The sequence below is a fragment of the Sparus aurata genome, chromosome 5, assembly GCF_900880675.1.
Source record: "Sparus aurata chromosome 5, fSpaAur1.1, whole genome shotgun sequence".
In the NCBI taxonomy this organism is placed as follows: domain Eukaryota; kingdom Metazoa; phylum Chordata; class Actinopteri; order Spariformes; family Sparidae; genus Sparus; species Sparus aurata.
Window position 1 is genome coordinate 32,075,095 of NC_044191.1, and position 13,221 is coordinate 32,088,315.

General features: G+C 43.7%; 1 protein-coding gene across 1 annotated transcript in view; it reads left to right on the plus strand.

The window, feature by feature from the left end:
* The window catches only part of wscd2 (WSC domain containing 2), a 42,284-nt gene extending 29,063 nt beyond the window's left edge, over nucleotides 1–13,221 (plus strand). Inside the window, exons 4-9 of the mRNA XM_030417755.1 lie at nucleotides 1,649–1,833; nucleotides 4,671–4,792; nucleotides 4,871–5,045; nucleotides 6,596–6,760; nucleotides 6,856–7,056; nucleotides 11,312–13,221. Of these exons, the coding sequence (XP_030273615.1) occupies nucleotides 1,649–1,833; nucleotides 4,671–4,792; nucleotides 4,871–5,045; nucleotides 6,596–6,760; nucleotides 6,856–7,056; nucleotides 11,312–11,664 (1,201 nt within the window). The 3' untranslated portion in view covers nucleotides 11,665–13,221. The remainder of the gene's footprint in view (nucleotides 1–1,648; nucleotides 1,834–4,670; nucleotides 4,793–4,870; nucleotides 5,046–6,595; nucleotides 6,761–6,855; nucleotides 7,057–11,311) is intronic.

Genomic DNA, 13,221 nt, shown 5'->3' on the forward strand with positions numbered 1-13,221 from the left:
AACACACGAGGACATTTAAACCGACACGTGTTTCGACACTTTTGAGTTTATTGTGGAGAACCTCATCCGACTACGAGCAGATCGACCTGTTGTGGAGAATAAAACCCGAGCTGTCTGATCCCTTTAAACTCCTGATTTCTCCTGCTGTCTGTGCGCAGCGAACTCTTTGTCTGTGGTGGAAAACTACCTGCAAGACGGGAGCACGAAACTGAAATTAGATTGACGCCGTCGCTTCAAAAACAGGCACTTCAAGGCCTATTAATTAAACTGGAACAGATCAGTTCACAGATGCCGTGGAGGCTCTCAAGATTCAACAAGAATCAATTTATTATTACGTGCCGGGAGCGACGGGTGAAGAAATGTGTTGTCAGTTTCACACGTGAAATCACCTCAATCTCCTTTTATTTACAGTAACTTCAGTAAACTCACATTTATTCTAAATTATTTTCCAGATCCCACTGATAACAAAGAACACTCCGTGCTAAATGATGCAAAAACATCCGGGCAGCATATTTAACACAAATATTTGAGACATTTGCATTTCCTGTAGTTACTTCTGAATAAAAGCGAACAGATGTTTCAACAGTCAAATCAGCAGCAGTAGGAAATGTTGGATTCGCAGTAACTTGCAGCTCTGACAAGAGAGTGAACTACTGAAAATATACTTTATAAAAAGATAATTGATGAATGTAGATACGACTGAATGCAAACCACAGGTAGCTTTCTAAACAAGTTAGTCTCGTTTCATGAACATTTAAAGGAATATTCAGTGAAAGAGCCTCTTCTAGTTTTCCTGTATGTGGATTTTATGGACAAAACACATCTGACGCTAATCTTAAAATGCATGATTCAAAGAGTTCAAACCCTTTTTTTTTGTAATTCTTTTGCACCGTGGTCATATTCCTGCTCAGTCGGGCTCTTGACACTTAATGAGAGTAAATATCTGCAGCTAGTTTTTAGGTTGATTCTTTAAAAATCCACATTTGTATCGGTGTTAATATCCGGTTATTATCGCTTCCTGGTGTTCGTAGGGGGTGAAAGCACTGAACAGCGTTCATCTCTCTGCTCCTCTCCTCCATTTGTCCCCCTGTTTCCTCACCCATCTCCCTCCCACCTCCCTTCTCTCTCCCCGAGGAATCTCTATCTAATGCATTGAATTACACTCATCACTGATTCACAGAGCGGAGAACAGGAACAGAGAGAAATGCTTGTTTTTTTTCCCTCCTTCCTCCTCTTGCTTTTTTTTTTCTTTTTTTCTTTTTTTTTGCTTCTCCAAGAGCCGCCGGTTAATAAAAACAGACAAGCAAATGAGGGGTAACAAGCACACTGCAGCACATGGAGGTTGAGGTTTGACTGACAGCCCAGGGGATTTGTCCTGTGTGAGGGGCGTGTTGGGCGTCTAATTGCATCGGAAAAGGCCTCCTGGGAGTCAAATGCTCCACGAGGCAGAGAAAGAAAAGGAGGCAGAGAGGAGTCCTTGTGTGATGGAGTCCAGTATGCCTTAAAGCCTCATCTGCACCAAACATCTTAACATCTTCTCTTCACATCCAGCTGCTCTGGATGCTGATCCGTGAGGGATTAAGACACATAATGAATCTTCATGAACGTTTCTGATCCGTCTTCCTTTTTCTCTCTCTTCTCCCTCCAGGGGTTACATGTACGCCGGTTTGGAGTTCGGAGCAGAGTGCTACTGCGGCCACAAGATCCAGACGGCCAACTCCTCGGAGAGCGAATGCAACATGGAGTGCAAAGGAGAGAAGAGCAACCTGTGCGGAGGAGCCAACCGGCTGTCCATCTACAGGCTGGAGCTGAGCCAGGAGTCAGCGCGCCGCTGTGAGTCCTCCTCCCCGCCGCCCCTCACAGGAGGCCGTCACGTATACAGCCGCCTTTTAGATCTGAATCACTTCTTTCAATGTGAAATCTGATATTAAAGGGATATTCCGGTGTAAGTTTAATCCATGGTCTAACACAACGTGAAACTGTGTTAGACTCCCTCTCAAGAGATCAAGTTAGCAGACCGCTTATTTTATGGAGTTTTATCAACCTCAGAAACGACCGCACGACAACAATACACTGCAGTAAATGGATCCAAACATAAACCGCCACCAAAAAGCCACAAATAATGCTCAGAACAGCACCAAACTTCAGCAACAGTACAAATAGGGTCTCAGCACATAGTCCGGGGCATCTAACCTCCGCTAGCTTAGCTGGATTTCTACTGAAAAGCTGACTAAATTTACCACTCTTCTGCAGCAGCTTCCTGTTGACGGGAAGTCCCGACGAGTCGATTACCGAGTGCAGTAGAGTTCCGCGGCTCATGGATGAAAATGTATGATTATGACTCCATGGAAAAGCAATCAAAGTTCATATGTGTCTTACCTGCCAGTTTATAACAGTTATTATCGAGAGCAGACAGGGAAAAGAACGGAATTGAGCATTTCTAACCGCACTCGGTAATCGTCGCATCGGGACTTCCCCGACCCGGAAGCTGATGGAGGAGAGTTGAACTCTGTTTTTAGCTTCACAATAGAAATCCAGCTAAGCTAGCGGAGGTTAGATGCCCCGGACTATGTGCTGAGACCCTATTTGTACTGTTGCTGAAATTTGGTACTGTTCTGAGCATTATTTGTGGCTTTTTGGTGGCGGTTTATATTTGGATCCATTTACTGCAGTGTACTGTTGTCGTGCGGTCGTTTCTGAGGTTGATAAAACTCCGTAAATTAGCGGTCTGCTAACTTGATCTCTCGAGAGGGAGTCTAACACAGATTCACAGTGATTTAGACCATGGATTAAATTTACACCGGAATATCCCTTTAAGAAAGAAAAAGAAACAGGCTGCACTGATATGATCCACCGAGACACAGAGATGCTATTTTTAAGGGGGGGAAATATTTGTTTTGTTTTCGGGGTTGACGCCACAGTCGGGAGCCGGCTGCTTTGTTGTGTTTACCTCTTTCCCCCCTCCGGGAGAGAGAGCTGTGCTACCTACGCACGCCGTGGCTCTGCATCCCAAACGCTCGGCTGCCTGCTGCTTGGGAAAAAAGTGAAGCGGGGTGAAGAAAGAGGCTGATTATGAGAAGCCATGAAAAAAGACGCGTGTGTGTGTAAAGGTAGTTGCGAGACGTTGTGGGTTCCTTTCACTCTGTACTTTTTCGGCTGTGATATCTTAAAAATCCCCGGCCGCGCGGTGAAGTCGTTTCACACACTTTTCTTCGCTCTTCCTTTTTCTTTACTATGAGATGTTTCTTAGGAATTCATCTGCTGATACAAAGGAGCTGGTACGCACTTCATAAAGCAACCATCTAAAATCTCCCTTCAGTTCTGTTTGTTTATTATTATTTTCATTTCTGCTTTTCCCCCTCTCCTTCTGTTTGCCATCCAGCAGACTGCTGAATAAGCTCTTCCTGTGTGTGTGTGTGTGTTCACCTCTGACCCTGTTCCCCCGTCATGTGAGCCCTTCTCAGAGCATCAAAGAGGAAATGCAGTTAAATGTGTCGAGGTGGTAGTTTTCTTGTTTCTAACACTTCAGGTCACACGATCGAGCGTTTTTCAGCGCAAATTTCACAGCTACATTATTTGCCAGGCTGCGTTTCACAGCTCGTCTGCAAAGTTTGAAAGATTTCACGCAGCTGGTCGTCCACGTCAGCGATCCCTCGTGTGACGAATGTTTGGATGCTGCTGTAGAGGAGCTAGCAAAGCATTTCAGGTTGATCTGAGAGGCTTTGCCACATCTGAGGGCGGAGAAGGGCAGCAGAAAGAGGATGCATACGAAGACACACTGCAGGGAAATAGAGGGAACGCGGACATTAAAAATGCAACTTTTAGTCAGGGAAAAGGTCAGAAAATGAATAAAAGATAACGCACGTGGTCGGAGCTACAAGCCTCACAGCGCTGGTAGATTAGCTGAGGAGTCTCGGTCGGCTGCCGCAGCTCGAACAGAAAAAAGGAAGAATTACAGCAGATGCGAGGCGCAATTTTGCATATTTTATTCAGATGTCATTACTTTTAGCTCTTTACTGTCATAAATACCAGTCCATGACAGTAAAGAGTCGGATGTGTTTGGTTTCCTCCCTCTGTTGTTAACACTGCGTGAGTAGGATGACATCGGAAACAGTGTTGTATGTGTGTGTCAGTGTGGGTGATGTGTTGACAGCGGCTGACAGCTAAAACAGTCATTTTCAACCTCTCACAAACCGATGCTGCTCACCACCATTCTGTTTAGCCCGTGATTTTAAAACCACCAGGTGTTTCGTTTGATTATTCATTCCAAAACGCGCTCAGGCTGAAAATCATTGTCCAGTTATTCTGTACAAGTAAGCGAAGAAGAAGCGAACATCCAAAGTGCGATATAAGAACTTCCTGTGCCAGATCGAGGCAGCTCCTCTGTGCTCTCGTGATAAACGGTCTATCCATCGGACCAGAATGAAGTCCTGGGGTTAAAGGTCAGCGACACACTGCAGGGATGTCGCTGCAGCCATTGGTTGAATTTGCTGGCAGGTCAGGGCCTCGGTAGACTCGGGGAGAGACCCGGAGGGAGCTCTTCATCAGGGGTCAGTGCACAGGGGCCAATCTGATGGAAGATGATGCTCAGTAACCATAAAACTGGACTGTATAGTGCTTCTGTTGACACTTTGGTTGTGTGTGTGTGTGTGTGTGTGTGTGCGTTTCAGACGGCAGCGCCATCTTCAAAGGGTGTTTCCACAGGCCGGACAACGTCACGCTGGCTCTCCCCTTCAGTGCCACCATCCAAAACATGTCCGTGGAGAAGTGTGTGGACACGTGCACGGAGAGGGTGAGGGGGATGTGTGTGTGCATGCATTGTATGTGCACGCGAGTGTGTTGTCGGTGTGTAACGGCTGCCGTATTTCAGGAGAAAACGCTGGCTGTCCTGGCTGGAGATCGATGTCACTGCGGCTTCCCGACCCCGCTCTTCTCTCTTCACGAGCCGGAGAACGAGGACATGTGTCTCAACCGCTGCCACGGGGAGGAGTTCGAGAGCTGCGGGAACGACGAGTACTTCGTGGTGTACCAGACGCAGGTTCAAGGTAAAAGCTCGGAGGCGTACACCCCCCGTCAGCAGCTGTCACAGCAGCGCTTGAAGGACACCCAAGAGGCACGTCAGGAAACCAAAGTGTCAGCCACAGTCACACGTGAACCCTGACAGCAGCACAGGATGAATCGAGGTGTTGCACAGCTCGAGGAACTAGTTTCAGAATCGTCACGCTACATTTATTAATCTTACATGAGCCCCGACAGACACGTAACCACATCGCCGCGCATCCCGCGCATCCAACAGTTTACAAAAGAACATAAGTGTTTAAAATGTCTTGTGTTTATCGCTTTCAAAACAAAAGCACTCATTCGTCGGATCGAGCTCTTCACCACAGGAAGTGGTGCAGCTCGTAACGCTTTTGTCCACCGAGGCTGCAGGCAACAAATGAAACTCTGTTGTTAGCGGCTTTGATATACATTTGTTTTATTTGTTTGTTTTATTATAATTTTATAAGCAATGTTTACTGAAGAAGTTTACCATCTGTGTATCGCCTCGTCCTAGGTGACACTTTGCGATAACAACCATTGATAAATTCTGATTTTATAGTTAATTAAACTTTAGTTATTTGACTGTCGGTCCACTCAAATACATAAAGGCCGTCCAAATAATGTTGATAGAAGAGCTAAACAGTTTGTATTTACCATTTACAGAGTATTATAAACATCATTTGCAACTTTACAAGAAAACAACTGCTTTATTAATGTTTTGCTATGATTTAATTGTTTGCTTACTATAAATTTACAATGTTTTGATGATGATTATTAGTTATTCAAGTGTTATGTTTATTTATTTCAGCTGCTAAACATGAAAAAATGTATCGCAGCGCCTAAATAAGCAAATCTAGGGCAGAAAAACAAACACACAGAAAGAGATATTGACTGATACATCATTGAGTTTTTTATTGTTATGATTACAAAAGTCTTGCATGAGTCGGTCTCTGTCATGTGTGTTGATGTGGGCAGTGTTTCGAGGAAGCTGTGGCTGAAGATCAGCAGAAATAAAAACACACAAAGAGCCCAGTAAACAAAAAATCTAGCTTTGATGCCGTGATGCAACTAAACAAAAACAAGCGAGGAACAAGGAAGTGAACCTGCGAACACTCGAGACATCTCAGAAATCTGCTCGATCTTTTTGACTTCAGTATTTTCTGACCCGAAGTCTCGGCCCACACATTCACGTCAGTAAGTCATTTGGAAATTTATGTTAAAGAGGAATCAAGCTAACCCACTCACAACAGAACAACACTTTAACATGTCGACATCCATGAATTTAGACCTTTTTGACCTTTTTCTCCACTGCTGTGTAACGTCTTTACCACAGACTTCCAGTATTACTGCACAATTCTTTCTCTTCGGCCCACCTAAGCAGGAAGTTGCCAAGTTTCAGTATTTATTTTAGTCTTGATTGTGCTGAGTCATAGTCGACCCCCGACTAATTTTAGCAGCGCCGTCACCGATCCAGCCGTGTTTTTATCCACGCAGATTTGTCATGTTTTCACAACAAATCGGTGCCAAACGCCTGCTGCTCTGTGTGTTCTGTCAGACAACAGGTGCATGGACCGCCACTTCCTCCCGTCTCGTGCCAAGCAGCTGGTGGCCCTCGCCAGTTTTCCCGGAGCCGGCAACACCTGGGCTCGCCACCTCATAGAGCTCGCCACCGGCTTCTACACCGGCAGCTATTATTTTGATGGCTCCCTTTACAATAAAGGTGAGCATCAACATTTATTTACCTGAGATGATTCAGAAAACACATTAACGCCTCTGTGGATTACAAACGCTCACTGTTTTATTGTTGTTGTACAGGGTTTAAAGGGGAGCGGGACCACTGGAGGAGCGGCCGGACCATCTGCATTAAGACACACGAGAGTGGCAGGAAGGAGATCGAAGCCTTCGACTCGAGCATCATCATGATCCGAAACCCCTACAAAGCCCTCATGGCAGAGTTTAACAGAAAATATGGCGGCCATATTGGATTTGCCTCGCAGGCCCACTGGAAAGGAAAAGGTGAGCTGCTGTCACCGCCGTATATCAACCGTGTCAACGTAAATAATCAGTGAAGCTTGTCAGTAACATTTTATATATAAAAAAAACGTTAGCCTAGAGGTACGGTGGCCTGGAGGGTCAAAACGTAACATTTTAAAATGCAACATTACAGCCAAAACAACATTTGATAAACACAACAGTACAGAAAACAAAACAACAGTCCATCAATCACAAAAAGTTGTTGTGTTTTGACCTTCTGAGCCACCATACTTGACACTTTCTTCAGTTTACACGGCGATTATGTATCTGTGAGGATTTGGCCAGAATGTATCAGCTGAAGAACAAGTGAGTCATGACTGGAGGTTTGCTGAGTGTCCCGTCTTGACACTTTTGCTTCTCAGCGGTGTTAAATCTCAGTCATCACCCATCAGCCACTTTGAAGTTTTGAAATATTTAACACAATACCAAATATGCCAATCAAAGTCCTCGCAGGACATTTGTGGTGATATTCCAAAAAGTTGAGAAATGGTTGGCGGTGACGCAGGATGAGGAGGGAATGGAGGAAATGAGCAATAAAATCCAGGCCTGTCAGTGGGTTTGACCTTATAAAACAAAGTGGTTTGAGATTTGAAGACATGCTATCAGGCACAAACTGCTTTCAAATATGAGAACTGAAACAATCGGTCAGTCAACCACAACCCAGCTGCCTCTGGTTAGTCAGATCATGAGCTGTGTCAGCGGGTTAAAACCAGTGTGGTTCTCTGGACTCTCGTGCTGCACTTCTGTGTCGAAGATGTGCACAGAACATTCTGCACAGCTGACCCGGCACACATTCTGACTTGTCAGAGCAGGAAAAGCACATCTAGGATTTGCAGTATTAATGATGGCTGCATTCCATTTAGGTGAGCCGGTTCCCGGGACACTGACATGACTTACTGGGACACTTATGCAATCGAGCTTTCGTTAACATTTTAGGTCCCACCTTTCAAAATCAAAATAATGAATAACTTCATGTAAAACATTTGCCGAATTTACAAGAAGGCCCGAATTATTAAGAATTTTTCATAAACATAGCATTTCAGAAAGTTAAAGTCTCTCCCGACTCAACAACTCACAAAATTGAGAGATTTTATAAGGGAGTCTGGTGAATTTCTCGACCTTTTCGTCTCCTTGCTGTTGTCGACTGCACTTGGTGTGGCTGCTTTAATCTACAGCATGTTGGAACATGTGCCGTCTGCTAAATTATCCTGGCCATTCAAATTAATACAACATACATGAGTATCACAACATCTACAACATCATCATCATCATATAGCTGGAACCTCTCAACGCCTCCAGCTGTGACTGACTTCCTGTGTACCTGCTGCTACAATGATAAAAAAAATGCAATATAAGGAAAAAAACATTGCTTTATTATCAGAGAGGGGCGTTACAATAGCCGGTGGCTCGATAGCTACAAAGCACACAGACTGGAAAAAGAAATATTGTAGCAATTAAACAAACGAGATTGAACGTTTTAATTGAGATGCTGTAGAGGTGCTGGTCGGCACACTAAGCTAGCTGCTTGCTCTTGTTGCTCACTGAAGCTTCATAATGAAATGTAAATAAATGTTTTGTGAAAAACTTTCTTTAAGAGAGCTGTTTGCATGTGGGAAGAGAGCCTTTAATAGCCTTGTGTTACAACATGTGTGTGTTTTCAAGTAACTTCCTCTTCTTCCTCTTATGCTCAAGAAGATAAAAAAACCAAAATGATCTCACAGCTTCTCTAATATTTAGCTGCTGGATTAAAAATGTTAATGTTAATATATAATATTGAGGCCGATTTAATTTGTCCCTTTTTCGTCGATTCTGTGATATATTTAGACATTTTATCACACTGCATTGTGTAACCATTTAACAATGATGTGTCAGCGCGTTTAAATTCCTCTCGAGTCTACGTGATGATTAAAAGAGCTCATTAACGAGGTCGTCGTTCGTGGCGTAATTAAAGAAATGAAACCTTTGGGGTCCTTTTAACTCTTTTTGCCAAGATGTCATTATATTTCATGCATATTCTGCCGTCCTCGGTGCATTCACAGCGCCAAAGTGGGTCCCGGTAACCATGGCAACTGGTTTTGTCTCGTCTGCGTATCGTCTTCCTGACTTTCTGTGAGGGGTTTTAATCGATTTTTCCGGAGGCTGGAGAGTTGCCGACCCAGCAGTTGTCTCTGCCTTTGTGAAAACATCAGCACATTCGGCCTGCCGCTTCCAATGACTGTTTATTCCTTGTGTTGTTGGGGAAATGATGCGGTGACATCAGCGAGGAGAAAGGCTGTGTGACAGCTGCCACTTCGAATACAGACAGAGGATCCAGTCGGAGAGTCGGTGTGACATTGTGTTCGGGGCGCCGCTTGTACAGTTTGATGCGCTCACCTCTGCAGAGGGAGACTGTGGGGCTCGGATGATGTTACAGACACGGATGCCTTCCAGTGTGACCCCGCAAAGTCAACACTGGAGCAAGTGTAACTTATTTTGGAGGGCGTGTGATTAACACAGCACAGTCTGTTATTTTCTCAGCGTTATCTGTTCTCATTTTGAGCGTTTGAACTGATAAGAACGGACGTATCTTAATTCAAATCAGAATCTGCCTTATTGGACAAATATGTGTCTAAGCTGGCTGTTCTGGGAAAAGAGCTGTCATTATTTTTAAAATGCAGTTTCCTTTAAAAATTCTGACAATAAGCGGAACAAACCCAGTGAGGTCACAGCTGAAGTTCCTCAGTGATTCCACAGAACTTCATCGATGCCGTATATGATATTCTGTCTACTGCAGTACTAAAGTTGCAGCTCTCATTGGTTTTTCCGAGAAAGCACGTCAAACCCAGCAGGCTTTAAAACTTTAACGACGACCTCTCCGAACTGTAAAGATGCGCGCTAATGCAGCACAGCTCCTGCCAGAGGCAGCTTTTTATGGGCCAGTAGATTATCAATGACTAAAAGATGCAAGCAGAGGATTTTCTCCTACAGCAGCTCAGCATGTTGACTGACAACCACAAAACAACTTCCACTTTACTGTCCAAACATTGATAATAACTTCATAACTTCATGTCGCTTGCTGCCAAGAGTTGCAACAGACCTCTCGAGGTAAATGACGTCAGTGTTTGGCTGTCATGACTTTCACTTCCTCTAGATTCAGGTCCAAGTTGACTTATATTTGTTTTATTTAGCTGTGGTGTGAGATCAGGGTCTGTATTTAAAAACCCAGTCTGGGCGCGCAGGTGGTTGAGTGGTTAAAGCGCATGCCGTATACGCAGCCGACCCCGGTTTGATTCCGGCCGGAGGTCATTTGCTGCATGTCACATCCCCCTCTCTTTCCCGTATTTCCTCTCTGTCTACTGCTTAATAAATGTGTCTATGCCGAAAAAAATCTTAAAAAAAAAACAAAAACCCAGTCTGTCACTTACTACTTAAACAGACGCATGAGGCTCATTTTCAGGTTCAGCGTTAGATTTTGTGTTACTACTAGAAGAGGTTTAGTTCAGTTTCCTGACAGTGTCCAGTGCTGCAGCTCTGTCACATGGTTTTAGCTACTGTCTCTTTAAGGCCACGCCCCCTTACAAATACCCAGTCTCCTCTGATTGGTCAGCTCACACACGCCTGACCCAGCACCGCTAACAACAACAGAGCAGCTGTGCTAAATCAATTCTTACGTGCCAAACTAGTTGCTAGGCATTCATTTTACAAATGTCTGACATGGTGATGTCACAAAGTCACAGAATTAAAGGGCGCGACTACTGAGGAGTGTCTGGCGTTTCTGTTAAATCGTTTAAAGTTTTCATATATAAGATTTTTATACATTATTACAGCCCTGCTTATGTAGTTATATGTTATAAACCAATTAGATGTGTTATTTTCACATATGAATAGCTAGATGATAATAAAGATTTCCAAACAAACAAAAGACTGAGTAAAAAATATATATTTTTAAGACCAAACAATACGTCACATTGGTTATTTCTGCTCATGTGATTCACTCTGCGACCGCTTGAGAGCCGCTGTGAAACATTGCCGCTCCCTCACTTCACTGTAATGTGGAGCAAACCGCTTGATGAATGTGGCGTCTTCTTCGGTTTTAGCAAAGAACTTATTATTAATGGCTTTCGAGAGCATTTTAAAGTGTAATGAGTGTAGCTGAGTGGTTGTTCTGTCTCCCTGGTTTCACTCTGAATGATATAATGGACTTCTTTTTTTCTGTGAGGCTCTTTGTTTATGTTCTGTCCTCTCGTTTGTTCTGCAGAATGGCCCGAGTTTGTGAGGAACTACGCCCCTTGGTGGGCGTCGCACACGCTGGACTGGCTCAATTACGGGAAGAACGTGCAGGTGGTCCACTTCGAGGATCTGAAGAGGGACCTGTTCTCCAAGCTGAAGGGCATGGTCCTGTTTTTGGGCCTGAAGGTCTCCGAGGACCGCCTGCTCTGCGTCGAGGGCCAGAAGGACGGGAACTTCAAACGATCGGGGCTGCGGAAGCTCGAGTACGATCCCTACACTCCCGAAATGCGAGCGAACATTAACGAACTGATCAGAACAGTAGACGCCGCCTTGAAGAAAAGAAATATGTCGGGCGTTCCAGAGGAATACATGCCAAGATGATAAATGTGATCTCCTCGTTTCCCTGTTTTTCCTTCTATAATTGGACGTTTCTGTCAACAGACTGCATCATATTTTGTAGGATTACAGGACTTAGATAGTTATTACTTTTCTTTGAAGTCAGAGAGGTTAAAGCCGTAGTGAGAAGTCTGTCTCCTTACCTTCCTGTTTTCTCTTCTTAGTCGTCCTCTTTTCATTTTCCTGTTTGACTTCAGCAGCTTCACGCATTAATAGAAGCGGCAGTTTGAACCGGGGAGGCTCGTTTCTCTCTTCTGCTTGATTGAAAAGCACTTCTCATCCTGCTCCGTGCACATGTGCTGCGTTGGCATGTGCACACGCCTTAACATGAACAAGGTACACTAGCTGTGACGACAGAGAGCCTCGTCCGACTGTGACGGGAGACTTGCTGCCAGTGAAAAAACACGTTTCACCTAAAAGAGAATATACAACAACTGCAACTTGTGTTTCACGAGCTTATTTTGTGCAAAACAGAAATAAGAAATCAAAACAAATCAAGATGTACGAATCTTCTGCTGCTATCACAGTTAGAGAATAAAACAAAAATCTATTTTCTACATGAACTTTAAAAATTGTAGCCCTTTGTCAGAGGGGGAAAATGCAATATGCAGGCTCTAACTACCTGATGCTGATACTGTGTGTTTCCAAGTTTTTGTAAGTTATTCAACTTACTGTGTGTAAGAGACGTCGTGTTTTCAATGATGAACAGGTGAAAAAACTCTCAGCTCCTCTAATTCAAGACGAATAATCCCTCTTGAAGGCACTGACTCAAGGAGAGAAGAGGATTTATCTCCGGTGTGCTGCGCCGCACGCGCTGACTAATTTGGTCGTGAAGATGGTTTTTTTTCCTAACACTGGACTCGACGCAGAAATCCAAAAAGCACCTCGCTGTGCAAACACTTGCCCCAAAGATCACTGAGAAATTAGGCATTACACGTGTTAGAGATGGTAGATTTCCCTTAGCAGTAGCGTTTTGTTAGAGTTTTTCTTTTAGGACGGTTATTATTACGTTTTTATTGCTTTGTTTGTTAAAGGAGCTCTGAAACGATTAAAGCTGTTGATCATTTGAATCTTAGTGTTTCAAAAAATTAAAAAAATAATCTCCTCACAAGTGTGAAAACTCCAGCTCAGACTTTATAAGCAGCACGTCTTATAACGGTACTCAATGTGCTATGCCATATGCTTAAAAATAAACATATATATAAATAAATGAATATATAGATAAATAAATGAATAAATAGATAAATAAATAAAAGACTGGTGAGTGACAGCCAGGAAACATGAACTGACCGTCATTTTCAGTGTGATAAGAAAAAGACAAATCTATTTTTATAGTGTGTGCTCACACATCAACAATATTTGTAATGCAACAGGCAGAACGGGAGAAGTGGTTTCTATTTTTAACACATGCTTTAAAAACCTGATCGGCTGTTGCTTCCATTGACAAGCCAGCACTTTGTCAACATAGGTGTCACATTTGAATGTATTTTCTATGGAATGAATGTAATGTGATAAGGCCCAATAAATGACTACATAAACTGA